This window comes from Nematolebias whitei, chromosome 7 (assembly GCF_014905685.2).
Source record: "Nematolebias whitei isolate Nwh7 chromosome 7, NemWhi1, whole genome shotgun sequence".
NCBI lineage: Eukaryota > Metazoa > Chordata > Actinopteri > Cyprinodontiformes > Rivulidae > Nematolebias > Nematolebias whitei.
This window is the reverse complement of record NC_056504.1, coordinates 46,030,110-46,049,884: the sequence shown is the minus strand read 5'-3', so window position 1 is coordinate 46,049,884 and position 19,775 is coordinate 46,030,110. Positions and strand designations below refer to the sequence as shown.

Sequence of the window (19,775 nt, the reverse complement as noted above, 5' to 3'; positions counted from 1 at the left end):
TATATATATTATATATATATTATATAAAGACATTTAAAACCCTTCCCACACTCTTGCAATATTCTAAACGATGTTTCTAAACTCTAAACGCTCTAAAAGAGCACAGCATGTCATGATCTCCGCGCTCTCTGCCATTGCTCTCTGCTACTGCTCTCTGCCACTGCTCTCGGCCACGCCCACTTCTCTTCTGCAGAGCGGAGATCATGACCACATTGCTGCAGGAGGGAGGCTCTCCCTGCACATGTGGGCTGCACAAAGGAGCAGCAGGTGCTAAATAATAATAATTAAACCTCTGCACCTGTCCGCAGGTGTTCTGGTCAACTCGTCATGAGCAAACAGCTCCAGCTGTCTCAGGTTTGAAGGGCACCTTCTTCACACAGCGACAGGGTTTAGATCAGGGTTCAGAATGCCACTTCAGAATAGTCCACTGATAAGTTCTGAGCCATTCTTCTGTGTGCTTTGGGTCATTATTCTGTTGAAGGATCCATGACCAAGCTTTCCTCAGTCATCTTCCATAAGGTTAACTTTTGTCTGCTGGTGCAATCTGACACTGATGTACCTTAACCTTGGAGTTCACCTCTAATGTCTTTGTAAAATGTTTTAGACTCCTTGGTTACCATTGCTACTGTCTGTCTTTTCAATTTGTCAAATTTCCTCTTGCGGTCAAATCCAGCAGGGTTGGTTACAGTCCTGTGGACCTATAAACTTCGGAGTAATCTGTAGTCATGGCAACATCAAGCTGCTTGGATAGAATACACCCGTGATGCCAATTAAACAATAATAAAACTAAGTTTAACATGTCCCTATGGTGAACTGTTTTCAAGGGGAATATCATTTGTATCAGTTTTTTTTTTTTTTACCACATTTCAGAAGCAGTAGCTGATTATTTTAGTTGATTTTCAATAAATGTTTTCTTCTTACTTTTATCATTTAAGTTATTTCATTAACTACATGTGGGTTTCACTCTTTTAAGAAAAAGATATGGACAAGCATATCCATGTCTGTGTGGTTCACCATGAGTACTTATTTATTTCTCGTTTGCCTTCAGTTATCTGCCTTCATGACACATCCTGCTGGGATGAGCTGACATTGATCCGTAAAGGATTATCCGTCTTTCCCATTTACAACAATTAACATACAATCTATATGTTGGTGTATTTCTGGTTTGCTTGCAGTGAATGTCACTGTCAAGTCGGTGCGTTGCTATAAAGTGGAAATAAAGTTTGAAAACCCAGAGAGCTTGTTGTTTACCACATATGAAAGAAAGAAGTTGTGTTCCCAAGAGAATCAGTCACTTTGCAAATGTTCTGATAGTTCTTCTGATCGCCTCAATCTTGAGGAGCACCATTTCTGACTTCACGACTAAGAAGAAAGTGAGATGCATAAAACAAATATGTGAAGCTAATCTTCTGCTAAAAGAAAAACAGAAGTACGTTTGTTTTTTTTTTTCCATCTCCAAGCTCCTCTCCAAGGTCATTTGGAATTTTAGTCGGAGTAATCCACCACAGAATACGCATCTCGTGTAAGATTAATTAAAAACAGTGATTGTTGCTGTTCAGAGCTTAGAAGAGTGTGCCGGCAAATCACAGTTTAAAACCAAATCAATAAAGCTCACTGAGGTAAATTAGGCTGAAACACTCTCAAAGCAGTTAATGACAAATCCTGTCAAGCGTGGAGATAGAATGGGTCAATAGCTCAAACAAGGTGGATACAATCATGTTGCGTCATATGGGCAAAGCCATTAAGGCAACATACACACGAGATGTGCTGGATCTCCCTCAGGAGGAGGACTTTTACATGCACATTTAAATATTCAAACCGTAGCAAGTTTTCTCTTCTCCACTTTCAGATTCAGACAATGACAAACTACATGTGGATGAATTTGTGTTTTCTCTCTTGAGAAGTGCGACGATGATTTAAAAACAGGGAGTGCATGAAACAAAGAGATTAAAACTATACCGTAGTCCCTCGTTTATCACGGGGGATCCGTATCCTGAAGGCCCACGATAAGTGAAAAACCGTGAAGCAGGAATAGTAGTACAAGAAGTAAATAGTAGTTTATTTTAATATACATAAATATATAGGCGTTTTAAACCCTTCCCACACTCTTGCAATATTCTAAACAGTATTTCTAAACTCTAAATGCTCTAAAAAAGCACAGAGTGTCATAATTTCAGCTCCCTGCCTCCTCTGCTCTTTGCCACCTGCAAGCGCTCTTGGCCACGCCCACTTCACTTTGCACGGCTGATCAGCTGCAGCAGGAAGCATTTTCCTGCAGTGTGGGCTGCACAGAGGAGCAGGAGGTGCTAAATAATTAAAAATAATTTATTTAAAATAAAAATTCCATGCTGATCGTGCAGGTCATCCATCAGTCAGCCAGTTGTGTGTCATATCATATCTTATTTTGAAAAACTGCGATAGAGCGAATCCGCGATCAACAAACCGCCCAGTAGCAAGGGACTACTGTACAACTATATATCATGTGGTGCAGTCTGAAAGAGTTTACTGGTACTCCAATGGTTTTCTGAACCTACTGATATGGGATTCAAAAATGTGGGTACACACTCAGTGTAAACAAAGTACGCCAAAGTTCATGCTCAACAATCCAGGTAAAAATCCAACAATGTTCAGTCAGTTCATCTGGGCGGTTTCTTTTTTTGCTGAGATGTATCGTCCTTCATCCAAAGGACTTCTTCAGTTTGAGGAGCCACCCAATTCCCACAAACAGCATACTCCATAGTGGAAAAAACAAAGTATGGTACATTTAACTGTAAACCTTACTCTACAAATCACAGCAAAGGGTTCATTTATGTCATCTGGACAGTTTATTTTTGGGAGACACGTTTCGTCTTTCATCTGAAAGACTTCATCAATCTGAGGCCTGCACCCAGATCTGTCTTATAAATAGCATCTCCTTGACGTGTTTCAAGTACTACTTACAACAACTAGTAAACACCACTCACTCTACAAATTTAAGTATCAAAATGGACCAATACATTAAATTGTTGGATTTCTTGATCTCAAACAGCTCTTCCATGGACACTGCCAATATTGTAACTTCGTCTGCTTCCATTGATAAATGCATGTGGTAGTTCACAAATTTTGCTTACTATATTTTTTATAGACACTTTAATCATCAATATGAGAAAAATAAAAGTATGGATTTTGTTTCTGACTTTGATTTTTTTTCATTGATCTCATTGACATTGCAACGGGTCCCTTTTAGTGACATTGTTCCATTTGTTGTTTGTTTGTTTGTGTATTTTTGTGTGTGGCTGACACAGAGGCTCAGACTGCCGAGGTTTCAGAGGTGATCTATGATGATGTTCCCAGTGAGGAACCCCTCTCTCCTGATGAAGGTCAGTGGCTGCGGCATCACATTTGCGTCGGACGTTCGTCCACTCATGACCGTCCATCTGCTCCTCATGATGCGTTGCATGTTTTTATTTTGCAGACATGATCTATGAGGATGTTCAGAAATGCAGTAGCCCTTCGGAGGCCAACAACGGGTGGAGCTCCAGTGAGTTTGAGAGCTACGATGAGCAATCTGATAATGATGCCAAGCTGCCAGCAAGAAGCAAGGTAGGCTGTCTGTGCATGCCTGCTGTTCACACAATAGGTGATATCTGTGTATTTTTAATAGCAACTTGACAGTCCAGGTAGTTTTGGTCGATCTCTAGCACTTAAAAAAGAATCAAGGAGAATATTTCATCTGCAGTTTCTTCTGTGCAAGGCTCTTTATTAATGTATAGCAATGGAAGGAAGCTGTAAAAGACATGAAAAATGTATAAAAGACTGTCTGGTTTTATACTCGCATTGTGAGATGAAAGTAAACACGAGACATTTCTGTTTGAAAAGCCACAGAAATCCTCTGCTCTTTGCTGCCAAGAACACTGGTAATCACCTTCCTGCTCCACAGTGCGCTCCCTCCACATGATGGCACTGTGCGCACATTCACACTGGGCTCCGTTTTCTTTATGCTTCGACAGCTTTTAATGTAGCTTTACCGTCGACGGCATACGGTAAATTTGCAGCTGAGTTATTATTAATGTATAGATTTATACCTACCTTTACATATATTTGCATGTTGGAAGTAGTGTTTTATGGATATGTAACTCCACTGTAATCCAGGAGAATCTGGAGCTGAATCAGTGCTTTGAAAAACAAACGAGGCCAAAGGTAACAAAAAGCTTCTTGGGGTGGGACGGGAAATGAGCTGCCAAAGTAATTACGGGGAGGTGTGCTGTAAAAACTCCATAGTTCTGTTGGCAGGCTTGTCTCAGACCAGTGAACAAAAGGAAGAATTTAGGTGTACAAGATTTTACATTTAATGAATAAAAGATTGAATATTAGGGTCCTGCAACGGTAGTGCAGGCTTCATCAGCAACACATTGTTTTTAATTAGTTTCGCCCAATTAATTTTTCCCTGAGCATACCTGAAGTTCTTTCCCCGGTTGAGCCACAGTAGTTTGCTTTTAATATTTACTCTGAACTCTGTGGAACGGCTCCAGTATAAATCAGAGGCTGTTAGTCATAACCCCTTTGACCAAGGCAGCGCTCCGAGCTTCCACTCTCTGTGCTCGTGATTAATTCCCAGTGTTGCACCGCTTCTTTTCCCCTTGATCACTTTGCCTGCATTTCTGTTTTCTGTTTTCTTCTTCCTGCTTTCCTGCCTTTTATTTTCTTTTGGCCGTTGTGGCTTAATGCAACCTTTGCCGACACCGTGACCCATTCCTGTTGCCACACCTGTAGCTCTCTCCTGAAGTGCGTCGGCTGAGGGAATGCTGTGCTAGGACCAAACGTGAACTGGCCTTGAGGTTATCTGGAAAGAACAACTATGACATCAAGGTATATCAACAGCAGTGAGCCAACACAGTTATATCACATTGTTTAGCAGAGCTCAGATCCCTCAGCTACATGTTTTCTGCCTGTTCCACAGAGTGATAATGTTTTGCATGTCTTTGTGCGTGTCTGTGCGCACATGCATATTTATGTTGTACAAAGCAGAACATGTACTTGAGCCAACAATAAAAATAAAACAAAACGCTATATATTTTTTTTTCCATAAATCATGAGTGAACGTTTGGTCTACTTCATTTTTTTAAATGTTTTTATTGAAAAAAGTTTGGTAAATAATTCTTATTGCTGTTCACGTGAAACATTAAAAATATGTTGTGAAACAGCAACTCTTATGTGATCAGGTTTACAATGTTGATCTTTCTGCCTTACATCTATTGGGATATTTTTTTTTTGGAATAAATATCTTTTTGAAACAGCTTACTGTTTTCTTTAATATAATATTTTAAACATTTTTTTTTTCCCCGCATTGGCTATGGAGCTCTTGCGGAGATGATGGTGGTACCCAGGAGGAAGCAAAATGTCATGTCAACAAATCAGTAGGAGTGTTTTCAAAATTTCAACCCATGGTTATTTTAAATATTTATTTCTATGAATTTAGCAATCAAAATAAAATAAAAATAAGCCTTTCATAAATGGTGGCTCCCATAAGGCCTGAGTATGTCATTGATCCCCACGAGGTAATAAAAACGTGTGTGTGTCTGTGCAGTTACAAAACTTCTAATGGAACACTAAACAGAGTTTAATGTTACTTAAAAAATATATATAATATATATTATATGTGCATCTACTACTGGTAAACTTTAGCAGCCAGCCCTTATCAAGATGGTTGCTACAGCTGACCTTAAAAAACACAAAAATTGGTATGATGGTAGCTGAGACTACTCCCTAACATTTACTTTGGATGCTAATTGATCATGCAAGATCTGTGCTGGAACATGTTTCCATTAACGGATGGTATGAATGCTGTCTGTTAGCTAAATATTTAATGAACCAGTGAACAAACTCATAAAATTTTATAGTTTTTGTTTACAAGTGATTATCATTTTGGGCAATTCAAGATGGCCACCACAGCCAACTGACCTTAGAAAACGCAAACATGGCTTTATCTCGGCCAGATTGAAAGATATTGAGCTGAAACTCACCTTGGTTGTAGCTGAGCATTGTCCTCAACACATACTATGAGCACCACAAATAACTTTGCTCATAACCTAGGCAATTTCTGTCAAACGGCACCCTGGTATGTCCATTTGCAACATATCTCATAAACCCCTAAACAGATTTCAATGAAACTCTGACAATAATCATGGGATGTACTTCTAAAACTGATTATTTGTTGGAGCCATCCCATTCCAGATGGCTTCTACAGCCAATGGATATTAGTCTATTAAAAAATTGGCTATAGATCAATGAATTTTGCAGAAATTGTGCTAAAAATTAGTGTGATTGTAGCTGAGAAACATTCAAGACTTATATTCCAAGTTCTAACAGATCACACGAGAAATTCTATGAAAATCTGTCCAAAATATTATTTTTCAAGTTTGACCAAATCAGCCACAACTCTATTTCTCAACATAAGATGATCTTAGTTTAAAACTCTGGCATGAAATGCGGTAGGCACTATGCAATCCAATAACATGCTAGGCCTTTACTTACCTGTTGGATTGATAATCCTTCATGAGCTAAATTATGCAATCTGTTACACTCTGCTGACAGAACGGCTTTATTGGTTCTCTTTACCATCCTTCTTCACTGTTCCTCTGCACAGTGACTTTGCTTGGAAACTATTGATTTGTCTGTTGGGCTCATTTTCATCTTTCCCTGCCTGCTTTAGTATCGAGACAAATTTATGGAAGGCATTAATTATTGAACATTAGTCTGCGTATTTCCTTCCACAAACATCAGTTCAACTTGCTCCCACTTTATGACCTACTTTCCTGGTGTAGCATCGTTTAAAGATACTACCCCTCTGGGTGTGTTTTGGGTCTGTGGAGTCCGGTTGCAGAACCTCTGTGATGCTCAGGGTGGAGTTTGTGGTCAGCTTAATTCTCCCACGCTGAGCCAAGCAGCTGATGTGGATCTCCCTCGCTTACTCTAGTCTTTCCAAGATACGCTTGCACACTCCCTGATTAGAAGTTGTACAGCGACCCACAGGGAGTCACAGATGGTGAGATTCATGATGAGCCTACTGAGCGCCACTTCGCTCTGTCTCTCTGCGGAGGAGCCCCGTAAGTTATCAAGTCACCACAGCATGGCACTTTCCTCCTGCTCTGATGCTCCTTTGTTGTTTCTGTTTGCTCCTCACAACCAGGTTCAGCAGTTCATGAAGGCGGCGAGAAGCGGGACGAAGGATGGGCTTGAAAGGACAAAAATAGCCGTTATGAGAAAAGTCCCCTTCCTGCAAAGAAAAGATCAAACGGGTAATTGAGGAAATTCTTTAAATGAAAAATAAAGTACTTTATCAGTTTTAGCTTTTGTAGATGAAACTTTATTTTTAGCAGTGGGTTATAGAAGTGATGTTTTGGAATTCCTTAGAGTTGACACTTTTATCTCATAAAAGGCTTATAAATCTCACCAAGCCAAAGTAGTGTTTGAGGTAGATGGAGCAGAAAGTCTTGCATTTCTTTATGCAAACCCCTCTGGGGGAAATGAAAATATTGTAGAAAAGACATCCTAGTGAGTATAATTAAAATAAATGGAAAAGACTAGACTTCCTACTTTTCAGTCAGGAAATGCGGTCGATTAAAGTGAATGACGAGACGTCTCGTGGTATTATCTTGACTAGAAGTGGGTGATATGGCAAATATATAATTTTTTTTTTAAAACAGTAAACCTTTTTTATCTATTTCATCACAATTTTGGCATCAATTTTTCTCTATTGATTTCCTTAAGACAATAATTGTGAAGGATTGAAACACATTCTGTGTGTTCTGCTGCAGCGGAAGTAATAATCTGCCCCTCAGACTGCTTAAAAAAAAGCTTAAAAAAAAGACTGCTTAAAGTAAAATACCATGTTATTTTATGTGTAACCCAGAGAAAGTGTGCCCTTAACCCTCTGATACAAAAATAACATCCATCCATTCATCCATACATGCATACATACACATATATCCCAATTCATTCCCATCTCATCCCCTCCCATTCATTCTATTCTTTCCATCCATTCATTTTCTTCCACTCGTTCTGGAGTTGGGTCTGAAATGCAACAGCTTGAGCAGGGAGACTCAGACATCTGTTTCCACAGTCACCTCTTTCAGCTTTTCTGGGAGGACTCCAATGTGTTCCCAAGCCATCCGAGAGACACAGCCTCTCCATCGTGTCCTGGGTTCTTCCCCGGGTTTGGAGATGTCCCTCCCATTTGGACATGCCCGTAAGACCTCGCTAGAGAGGCATCCATGGGGCATCCTTACCAGATGCCCAGACCACCTCTACTGGCTCCTCTCGATGTGGAGGAGTAGCGGCTCTTCTCAGAGTCTATCCAGGATAACTAAACTTCTCATCCTATCTCCAAGGGAGAGTCCAACAACCTTGCCAAGAAAACGTTAGGTTACTTAACATAACCCTGGTTCTTTGATAACAGAGTGAGGTGTTTCACTATGGAAGTGTAGGGAAACACCGAACAAAGTTAGAAAAATAACTCATTTTGAATGCTTGTATCCAACAAGTTGAACTTGAGCTCATTCTTTTGGTCACTACCCAAAGTTCAGGACCATAGATGAGGGTAGGAGGAGGCAGAACCTCACTCCCAAACTGGAGAGAGCAATCAACCCTTTTCCAACTGAGGACCATGGCCTCACATTTTGAGGTGCTGATCTTCATCCCAGCCGCTTTACACTTTGTTGTGAACCGCTTCAGTGAGACCTGGAGATTATGGCATTATGATGCCAAGAGGACTTAAATAACAACAAAGAAAACAAGTTGGGTTCAAGAGCACAGTGGGGTTCACTTCCTCTGACCCAAGTTTTGAAGGACACCTTTCTTTTTCAACATTGCAACTTTGTTCTTTCAGTAAAATTTACATTTTAATCTAGCCATTTTAACTTAAATCTCAAAACCTCAATACAATAAAAATTCCATCAATATTCTCATTTTTGTACACCCGTCCAAGGTGGGCAAATAAAAATGAGACAAATGTCCAATATAGGATAGTTTCGTCCATCTGTGCGTACCTCGGTAAAAGTTGTCTTGTCCCACCCATAACTACTGATCTGCTCAAGATAATTTAACAAAACTTCATACACATGTGCATCATCACTAGGTGGAGTGTTGCATACACTTTTAATCACCCCAGCCCCAGGGTCAAGGTCACAAATCACAGTCAACATTAAAACAGTCATTTCTTGCCTTGTCCATAACTTCTGATCCACTCAAGATAATTTAAAGAAACTTCATACACATCTACATCATCACTAGATGTAGTGCCACATACCCAATTTCATCGCCCCTGTTTCAAGAACAAGGTCACAAATCAATGCAAAATGTTCTATAAGGTCATTGCTTGTCTAGGCCATTGCTATAGATTGCTGTATTGCAGTTTGTCAACCAGTGCATACTGCGCCGTATACGGTACTCCTGTTTTGTGTCTGCATGGCTCTAATGCTCCATTGTAAACAAGTTTTGATTGCCGTTTCTCTAGGGCAGGCATAAAGGGGACCATCCAACTGTGTAATGTGACTGGAAGAACAAAACAAAGTGTGCATCACAACAAAGCATGGCACATTGATAGAAAGAATATGGACTGTAGGTGATCCTATGATCTCTCTGCTTTTGCAGATTGTCAACTTATTTTTATCCTTCGTGATCTATTATCTTCTTACTGCCCACCCCTAATTTAGGCTGCTTTTTAGGAATTTTCACCCAATAGTCGAGAGAGTTTAGTATCTATTAATGAAGAGCTGAGCAACCTCCTAAGTCGTAGATACCATATTTACCCCTCAAACGAATTTCCGAGCCATCACAGGGGGGTAAAGAGGACAGAGCTGCTATTTTTAGGTATTGATCGAGGGAAATCTACACAGCATTGTTTCTTTTCCAACAGTCCTCTGTTATCATTCCAAAGTCTTTAATTAGAACAGTGGAAGCGTCTGCTGTCTACATCTTTATGGTTATGGATAAAGTGGGGATTTTTCCCCCCCAAAGTGTCGTATGTCTTTGTGCCAATGCAGAGATGAGAATGTGTTGCATTGACTTTGTGCTTGTGTTACTCCTACATAGATACAGTATTGTCTTGAATTTATTTTCCCAAAGACTTCACTGCTTCTGTCTCTTTTCTCTCCCCCTCCTCTATTCCACATATTTTCCTTTCTGTCTTTTTCTGTTTTCTTCCAAGAGTTCAGAAGTTTCTTCACATTTTAGTGGTAATAAACTTAGCGTGTCGCAGTGTGTCTCCAGCTGCTCTGAGATCCGAAGGCTGCCTTTCTGTTATTCTCTGTCCTTGTCACATTCTCTGTCACATGCGCACGCACACACATGCACGCACGCACACCTTCATTCATACACAAACGTTCCTAAACCGCTCTGTATGCTTCCCTTTTTTTCCCATTTCTGAAATCTACAGAGGAAGAGGATGATGCTGGGTACCTGGATGTGGCAGTGTCAGACGTGAAGCATCCTCCCCCGCAGCTGAGCCCGATGCCAGAGGGGCTGACGAACCACCAGGTGCAGCTGACAGCAGCCCGGTCACACATGAAAATATGTAATAGCTACATTGGTTCACAGCTTAGAACCCGGCAGTTTTACGAGAAACGCTGTAAAATTGTGAAATTGCAACGTTTCTTTGAGTGTTTTGTTGAGGGAATGGCTTGTCTACTTAGCAACTTGAAAATAGAGCATCTGAACATAAAGTTGTGAAAGGGTTTGTTTGGACCCAAACACAAGCAGTTTTGGTACAAAACCAAATCTTAACAACAAACAAAGTTCTTCTGTTTCTTGTGTTTATATCTTGTAATTAAACAGCCTAAAGCTTTATTCTAGTGCTGTTCAAGTTAAAGGACAGCGTTTCTGTGAGGCGCCCTGAAAGGACTTTATTGTGAATTGGCAATATATATGTAAACTGAATTGGATGAAATTATGCTACAATCACCTCTCCACCATTTGTGACAGATTTTTTTTTAACTTGGCAAATTCATTATATGGATGCAGGTCTTGATACAGCAGCTCTACAAGGATTTCACTTTATTTTCACAAGTAAAATAACAGATTGTTATTTCATGTTTCAATATGGCTAACATTTACAATAAATTACCTTTGTAACAAAAGTAATGAAGAGTTGTCAAACTGAGGACAGCAGGTAATGCACTCTTTATAGTAAAACAATTTATTTATTCTTTTAAGGTTTGACTGCTCAACATTTGGAGGCCTACTTTATCACAGTTTTGTTTTTTATTGCATCAAAACATTTTTTATTACAGATGTTGACTCCAGGCAAATTGCTTTACCAGTCTTTGCCTACAAAAACAGTGCTTTCATTTTTTTTTTTTTTATATAAATAATAATCTTTAAAATACTCGTAAAGTGTAGCCAGATATTGTTTTAGGATGAAAACTTCTCTAAGTCCATGTCAGCGTATGTCAAACCCAAACCTGTCAGTGGTGCTGTCATAAATGTACAAATATGTTCTGACTGTAACAAAAAAGAGACACTATTTAAACTATTACACTATTTTTGATATTTAACAAAACGCAACTTTATCGCCCACTGCAAAAAGATAAAGAACAATAATAGTTATTTTGCCCGTGTTTGTGTGTTTTGATGTGTGTAAGTGTATATGTATCTTACGATTACCAACATTTATGAACCACTGGTGAAGTTTAATGAAGCTTGAAAAAAGTCTTCAGCTTTTGTAGTCAGCTCAAATCAAGATGGCCGCCACAGCTACGTGACCTAAAAAGCACAAAGCATAGCTTTAACTCAACGACTTTTACAGATATTGATCTAAAATTTGATGTGATTGCACGTTTTATTTAAAATTCGCTTTTAACTATTAGCAATTAATGCTACCTGTTAGCTGAATATGTCTCATAAACTATTTGGTGAATTTTTAAGAAAATCCAAAAAATAATGTATTTTATTTTATGTTGTTTGCACAAAAACAAAAGAAACAAAACACATAAAGGAAAAGATAAAAACAAAATGTGCAGGAGAGGTCATAAAAAACCAAAATGGGCTTACAAGTGCCCCGCCTTCTAAAATAATAATAAAATAATAAAAAAAGCAAAAATCATAAAAGCGTTGCACATAACCTTACATCTTACTTTAAACACACACAAACACACAAATGCAAAATAAAATAGCTCATAATAAATTTAAACTGTCCAAAAATATTAATAATAATAATAAAAATAAAATAATAAAAAAACTATAAACTTTGTTTCAACTTTCTTTTAAATGCAGATAATATTGTACATGATTCACTTAGTTATTTTAAAGTGTTCCACAACGCAACACCTTGATGCTTAAATGACAATTTAGCAACAGTGGCTCTAAAGAAGGGGATATAATTGGAAATGCATACCTCAAATTTGATTTTATTTTTGGAACCAGTTCAGTTCAAGATGGACACCACAGTCAACATTAGAAAGCTTAAAAATGTACTATAGTTAAGTCATTTCAGCAGATATTGTGCTAAAACTTACTGTGTTTGTAGTTTAGAGTCATTTACAACACATACATACTTCGTCTTACACATGTTGTGAAATCTTTGCCTAAAACTGTAGCATTGCTTGTTGGAGTCAACCCTGTTTGTCTGTTAGCAAAGTTTCTAATGGAACATTGGGCAGGTTTTAATTAAATTCTTAGTAATAATTGGATAAATGTCTACCTATTTAATAATTATTCAATAATTAACAATTAAATAATAATTAATAATTCGTAACGGCTACCAAAACAACAAAACAAGACTTTAGCTTACACACGAAATGTTCCGCATCAATGAATTTTACAGATACTGTGCTAATATTTAGTGTGGCAGTAGCCGCGAGTCATACACAAACGTGTACTCTGAGATGTGCATAATGATATTTTCATGGTTGGATCAAAACAGCTAAAATTGTCTGTTCTCTCTCAAACTGTGCATGCAGTATGCGTAACTTCAAGGAATGCTGGGCCTTTAAATAAAACTGATACAATCAAAACTAAAATGCAGGAAATAATCTGGCAAAAACTAAAATGCAGGAAATAATCTGGCAAAGTCATTTTTTTTAACAGAACCATAGAAGGAGCAAACACAATTCCCAAGATGTTTTAGTAGGAAAATAGAACGAGGAGATTCCAGGAAGAGGTTGATTAAAAAAAAAAAAAAGTCTATTCCAAAGATGGTGGCCAGCTGCCTCCAGCTCCAGTCAGCACTAATCACATGGGAACACACACACACACACAAGCCTAAAGATCCATCGAACTGTGTTCACCATCAATGCTTTTCTTTGGCGTTCCTTCGCCTGAAACATAAATGGTCATTACCCTTAGGATTAGACTTCAGGCTGTTAAAGCAGTCATTTGTTCTCCAGTAACTGTTAATATCTATTTGATTTAAACTCTTTATCCTGTTTGAAAACGTAGCATGTTTTATATCGGAGCAGCTGCTTTCCTGTCATAGCGCATGCAGTTACTCAGCTCTCCGACGGAGGCCTCGTTCAAACACACCCGACTCCTCTCTGAGTCTTTTCCTCCTGTGACTAACGCGTGATTATAGTGTAATCCATCAACCTGCGCCGTGCTTAAGTGAAAGCATGCCACATAGCACAGCCCAATCATGTCCTCTAAGAGCCAGATTTCCTGACTGATCTGTTGTCTGCGCAGGTTGTCAGGCGCCATATCCTCAGCTCCATCATACAGAGCGAGCGGAGCTACCTGGAGTCTCTCAGGAGGATCTTGCAGGTGAGCCGCTTAGTCCCCTTGTCCTCCTCTGCCACATGCAATATCTTCACAGTTTAGCCAATATGAATCACAGCGAAAAGAGAGGCAGAGATATCCATCAAATTATCAAGGTGTCTGCATAAATAATCCTGATAAAACAGCCGAGCCTTCTTTTTTGGGGGCGTCATGCTGATGCTAAGAAATAGAGGCTGTCAGGCTTGTGCAGGATGGGGTGCAGCCTCTCCTCTTTAATCTGTCTTGTTAGAAGGGAAAAGGAGACCTCTTATCTCATCATCACAGAAAAATAAGAGGAGCACCTACTGAAATGGAATTAACTGCGATCAATGGCTGCCTTGCACGCCTCCAAATTTTTCACCGTCAAGCTACGGCGAGCTGCTTTGTTGTCAAGTGACATTAATGAGCATGTTACTTGGTGAGGTTCAGTTCTTTTAAAATGTCATTTGTGACACAGAGTCCAGCCAAGTAGTGAATGTTCTGTTTCCAGACTTTAAATGTAGCTGCACAGTTGTTTGTGTTGCGCTGCTTTCTGACTCTTTTTAATGCCCACAGTTATTTCACTGTTGGATCTGTAAAGAAAAGACATGAACAGAAAAATACCAACACTGTTGCTCCTGTGATTTAACTGTTGGTGTGTTTCGATTCAAACATGTCATGTTCAACGGTTTGTACACCCCCGTATCAAATGCATTTGAGAGTTTTGAACATTGTTTATTAGGAGTGTAATGGTACGACTAAGAGCTAAGTCACAGTTTGGTACTTACTGTGGAATGATAGTCACCCTTTGGTACAGGTATGGTACAACAGGAAAGAAGAACAATTATCAAGTAAGAGTTATTTTTTTGAATAGACAATATCTCGTCTAGAAGCAAAGACAGAGAATCCTTGCAAGTGCAGGTTCTAAGGGATAGCAGCAAGGTAGGATTTGTTGCCTTGTAATGTCACTTTAAAACAACTACCACAAATGTGATGATTCTATGATGCAACTAAGGATGCACGATATTATCGCCGTGGTATCGGTATTGGCCGATATTAGCGATAAAGTTACATATTGGACATCAGCCATTTCATCAAAATAACTCACAGATATAAAAGACAATGTATACATATATATATACACACACAAGGCATGTTTTTGTATGACTGTTCAATTGTTTCATTGTTTTAGAATCAATGTCATGAATAAATTTGAGATTAAACATAATCCAAGTTGAAGTGTTCCAACATTTTCAGCCCCCTTTTTGGATTTTGCATTTGGTAGCAGGCCAAATTGACAAGACCATGCAGAACGATGTAGTATTTTAATTCCACAGCAGAGAAAGCTATGTAGTTGCTTGTAAATAGGTCTGGGGAAAAAAAAATTGGTTATTGGCCAAATAAGTTTTAGCATATTGGTTAAAAATCCAATATTGTGCATCCCTAGATGCAACTGCTTGCCATACCTGTACCTCTAGTCTCCCCTTCGGCTGCAGCAGTCCACAATAAATCTAATTTCTGAGCTTTTCCATGCAGCTGATTTGAAACAAACGGGCCGGTCTTTAGACTTCTGCATGTAAACCATTCTTTTTTAGTTTAATGCGAAGTGTTCAGATAGTATCTTCCTTTGCTTCTTTTCTGTCATGCCAGTTAACAAAATGTAGATAAGCAAAACATGTGCCTGCTCTGGGACCGGCACTCACCTGTGACTAATGTACTTGCCGTCTAGTTTCCCATACCCTTCCCAAAGGTCTGTACCAAACCGTCACGCTTCAGATACATGTACTGTTACACCCCTATTATATATGTTTCAACTGATAGTTATCAATGACCCCTCCAAAAACTTTTGTGACAATCTCATCAGGAGTACCACAAAACGTTGATGGAAGGCGACCCACGCATTCTGAGCACAAGGAAGATCCGACCCATTTTCTACCGAATCAGAGAGATTACACAGTGCCACTCCATGTTTCAGATTGCACTGGCATCTCGTGTGGCAGAGTGGGACAGCAACGAGAAAATCGGAGACTTATTTGTCGCCTCGGTTAGTATAAGGATATATATATATATATATAATCTATACCTGTTGAACAGAACTGAAATAGAAAATCACTGCCTGCCTTATATATGCATGTGTGGGTAAATGCAAATGTTGGTGTTTACTTTTTTCCTTGTGTCTGAATGCAATCAAATACTTGGATTCTGTTAAGATGCAGTCCCATTTTTTCCTGCCTTTTCTGTCAAACCCCACACCACAATCTGTGTTAGCACAGTTCTGATGAGCAAACAGGGATAGTTTACCCCAAACAAGGACTCAATTACAGATACGATAAATATCTCCCCTGCATCTGGAGCTCTCAGGAATATGGATGTTGTCACATTTTTTTAGAAATAATAAAGCAGTGTTTATTTGAGGTTTCTTTTGTGAGCCTCTGAATTGGGCTCATTCATAAGGTCTGCTTATTATTTGCCTATTAGAGGAGCTTGTTAGACTCTCCTCTGTGTTAGCTATTATACTCTGAAGCCTACTGTACAATCCAATGAAGCTGCATTTGACAATGAAAACATTGGAGCCATGCACAGCCCCCTATTAGTGTGCCCCCTTTTTCACTTGCTAGCATGTTTGTACCTGCGGGGCTCACGGTATTATCTGAGCAGGCAGCGTCCTGAGGGAAACCGAGAGAAAAGAGGGTTAATTCCTTCATGTAAGTTGCCGGTTTCCCATTACTCCTCACATTGTCGCTATCAGCTGACTGGCCAAGGTGTTATTAAGGGAAGATAATAAATATTTACCACACAACAGACTCACACACCTCCACTCCCACACACTCTTCCACCTCATTCCTCTTTGTCCAACTTCCTAAACGACTCACGAGGGCCATTTTTTCACCTTTTTTAAGCAACCAGAGCGACAAACAAATAATTTTTTATTCACTATAAGAATTTACATATCAATTCTTGCTTCCTTTTCTCTAAAATTATCTAAAAATTGTATTGTAGGGAATTACTTGACTACATAACAAACATAATGGAGCACTATGCAACCGTATAATGTTTTTTGTGTGACTGTTTTCTTACAGTTTTCTAAGTCCATGGTGCTGGATGTGTACAGTGATTATGTGAACAACTTTACCAATGCCATGGCGCTCATTAAAAAGGCATGCATGTCCAAACCGGCCTTTCTGGAGTTTCTGAAGGTGAGTCTACCTTATTAAACATGACATGGTTTTATTGGTTTTAATTTGTTTCTTTTGTGTAAAAAAAACAAACAAAAAAAAAAAGCTCAGTTTAGTTTTAGTTCTTGTTTGGATTTAATCCTAGAAGTGAGCAGGCACTGAGTTTTACAAGCCTCAAATCCTAAAGGTTAAGTCTGAAAAGAAGCTTTTAGGGAGACAAAAACAAAACTAACAGTCAATTTGTCTTAAACAGTGATGTGCAAATTTACTTCTGACCCATCAGCCCATGTTGTTGCTCCTGGATTAAGACTAGATTAAATGCTTTTTGGTTCTGTTGGTTTCCGAGTTATTTCCTGTTGCTTTAAGGCAAAGACAGACAATCGTTTTGATGTTGTCGAAGCAGATGGCCACTTGTCCTGAGCCTGGTTCTGCTGGAGGTTTCTTCCTCATGAGGCAGTTTTCCACTGTTGCTTCTGTGCTAGCTTAGGATGGGAGGCTGCGATTAGGGATGCACGATATTATCGGCATGGTATCGGTATCGACCAATATTAGTGATAAAGTTCAATATCGGACATCGGCCACTCCATCAAAATAACTCACCGATCTAAAAGGTGGGCGCTGTTTTTGTATGACAAACCAGTGACAAGGTTGCCTGCAGTGCCAGCACAACGTTATGACGTCATGCGTGCCGTTGAGTTTAGATTTGTGAAAATTTACAAATTTGCGCTGTTCGAGTGTTGTCATTGTGTTGGAGAGAGTAAATGTCATGAATAAATTTAGCATTAAACATAATCCAAGTTGAAGTGTTGCATCATTTTCAGCCACCTTTTTGACATCTGCCTTTGGTAGCAGACCAAATAGACAAAGACCATGCAAAATAATGTAGTATTTTAATTCCACAGCAGAGAAAGCTATGTAGTCACTGTAAGTAGGTCAAGGGGAAAAAAACATCAGTATTGGTATCGGTTATCAGCCAAATAAATATTAACCTATCGGCATATAGGATATCTGCCAAAAATCCAATATCGTGCATCCCTAACTGCGATAAAGTGAAAACTCAAAGCAATCTGTTGGCTCCTTAGTGGTTCCCAAATCTGGTCCTTGAGGAACCCTATCCTAGATGTTTTAGTTGTTTCCCTGCTCCAACACACCTGATTCAGTGATTTGACTACTTCATCCACATTATGTAGAAGCCTGTTCATCACCAATTCATTCAAATCATGCGTGTCAAAGCAGGGAAACAACTAAAACATGCAGGATGGTGTTCCTCAAGGACCAGTGTTGGGAACCCATTGCCTTAGATAAATAACTTTATTAAATTACTTTACATGTCAAGGGTTTTTTAATTGTCATACCAGCTTGCATTTGTATGTTTATGGTACGAAATTCGGACTCGGGTCCCAGATCAAGAAGCCTAACAATTAAGTGAGCAGGCACTGAATTTTACAAGCCTCAAATCCTAAAGGTTAAATCTAAAAAGAAGCTTTTAGGGAGACAAAAACAGTGCATGTGAATGTTTCTGTTCAGTGTCTTGAGACAACTCTTGTAGTGATTTGCCGCTGTATAAATAGACTGAATTGAACTGTTTGTGTATATGTGTGTTTCTATGTGTGTGTGGGGGTCTCTTACTAAAATATCTCTTGAACCACTGGATTTATTTTAATGAAACTTGCAGAAAGTAATGCACTTTTGTAGTCGATACAATTGAAGGTGGCTCTAGTCAGAGCATCTTGTAGACGCTCAGTCACATTAGGATTTTAGATTTTTGGTGGTCGGATGGATGCATCAAGCTCTTCATCATTTTTTCCCAAACCTTCTCTGAGCTTATTTTATTGTGTTCACTTGCGATCAGAATTGGAATAGACGCATTTTGATTTCTCTCAGAAACCAACGCTAATGAAACAACATGTTTTGAAAGCAATCTGATGTTATCGAAAATCAAAAAACAAACAAAAAAAACAATCCTTGCATTTCATTAACACAACAACAAGCGTAAAATGCAGCCTCGACACAATCCCTGACATTTCTTTGATGGATCTAATTTATTTCTGAGCAGTCTTAAAATGCTCTCAGGCACGTTGTTCTGCAGCGCGAGGCTGCTGGACTGCTGCTCAGAATAATTGGAAATGCAAAGTTAGGATTATTTTCAGATATAAATGCAATTAAAGTGGGTTTGCAGCTTAAAATAATGTTACTTCATACATTAAATGGAAACTTTACCAGATCAATATCATTCTTATTAATCTACTTTTCTTCAGACAATTTAAAATTCTACTCATTTTGAATTTTTTTGTGTTAACTTGATTTGAATGTACTAATAAATGATGGTTTTATTGCACAGGAGGTTTAGCTGTTTCTAGCAGGACTGCACAAAACAAAACCACTGAGCAAAGTGGAGTTGCATTTGGGCCTAAAAAAATCCAACCTAACCCCGCCCCAGCCTGTAGCCATTTTTTTCCCGAACCCACCCCGATCCGATCAAATTAACTGTAATTACAGGCCCAAACCAAAAAATAAAAAATAATAATCCAACATTGCTTTTATTAAGCTTTTGCTGCTTTTGTGAGCAAATCAGTCTGACATAATATTGTAAAAACACATTTCAAAGAAAGGAAGATATAAGATTTCTTGTTTCACCAAATGGATATTAACATACAAAACAAATAGCCTAAAAAAATCAGCTGTAAAGATAGACTATTATACAGATTAACAAAAATATTTTAGAGCAAAATTATTTGGAAAAATATAGAACAAGGCTATTTTAACTGAACGCGCCGCTCGCTTCTGCTGTAGATGCTTCTACTTCCTTCACTGCAGATGACAGCAGGCGTGGAGACGTGCACAGCCAGTGATCAGCTGATCCATCCATCCATCCATCCATCCATCCATCCATCC

The 19,775-nt window shown here is 38.9% G+C and overlaps 1 protein-coding gene across 1 annotated transcript in view; it reads left to right on the top strand.

Annotated features, from left to right (window-relative positions):
* The first annotated feature begins 3,455 nt into the window (after positions 1-3,455).
* arhgef10la (Rho guanine nucleotide exchange factor (GEF) 10-like a) overlaps positions 3,456-19,775 on the top strand; it is a 138,876-nt gene continuing 122,556 nt past the window's right edge. Inside the window, exons 1-6 of the mRNA XM_037678961.1 lie at positions 3,456-3,582; positions 7,169-7,277; positions 10,415-10,515; positions 13,654-13,731; positions 15,569-15,748; positions 16,785-16,901. Of these exons, the coding sequence (XP_037534889.1) occupies positions 3,457-3,582; positions 7,169-7,277; positions 10,415-10,515; positions 13,654-13,731; positions 15,569-15,748; positions 16,785-16,901 (711 nt within the window). The 5' untranslated portion in view covers position 3,456. The remainder of the gene's footprint in view (positions 3,583-7,168; positions 7,278-10,414; positions 10,516-13,653; positions 13,732-15,568; positions 15,749-16,784; positions 16,902-19,775) is intronic.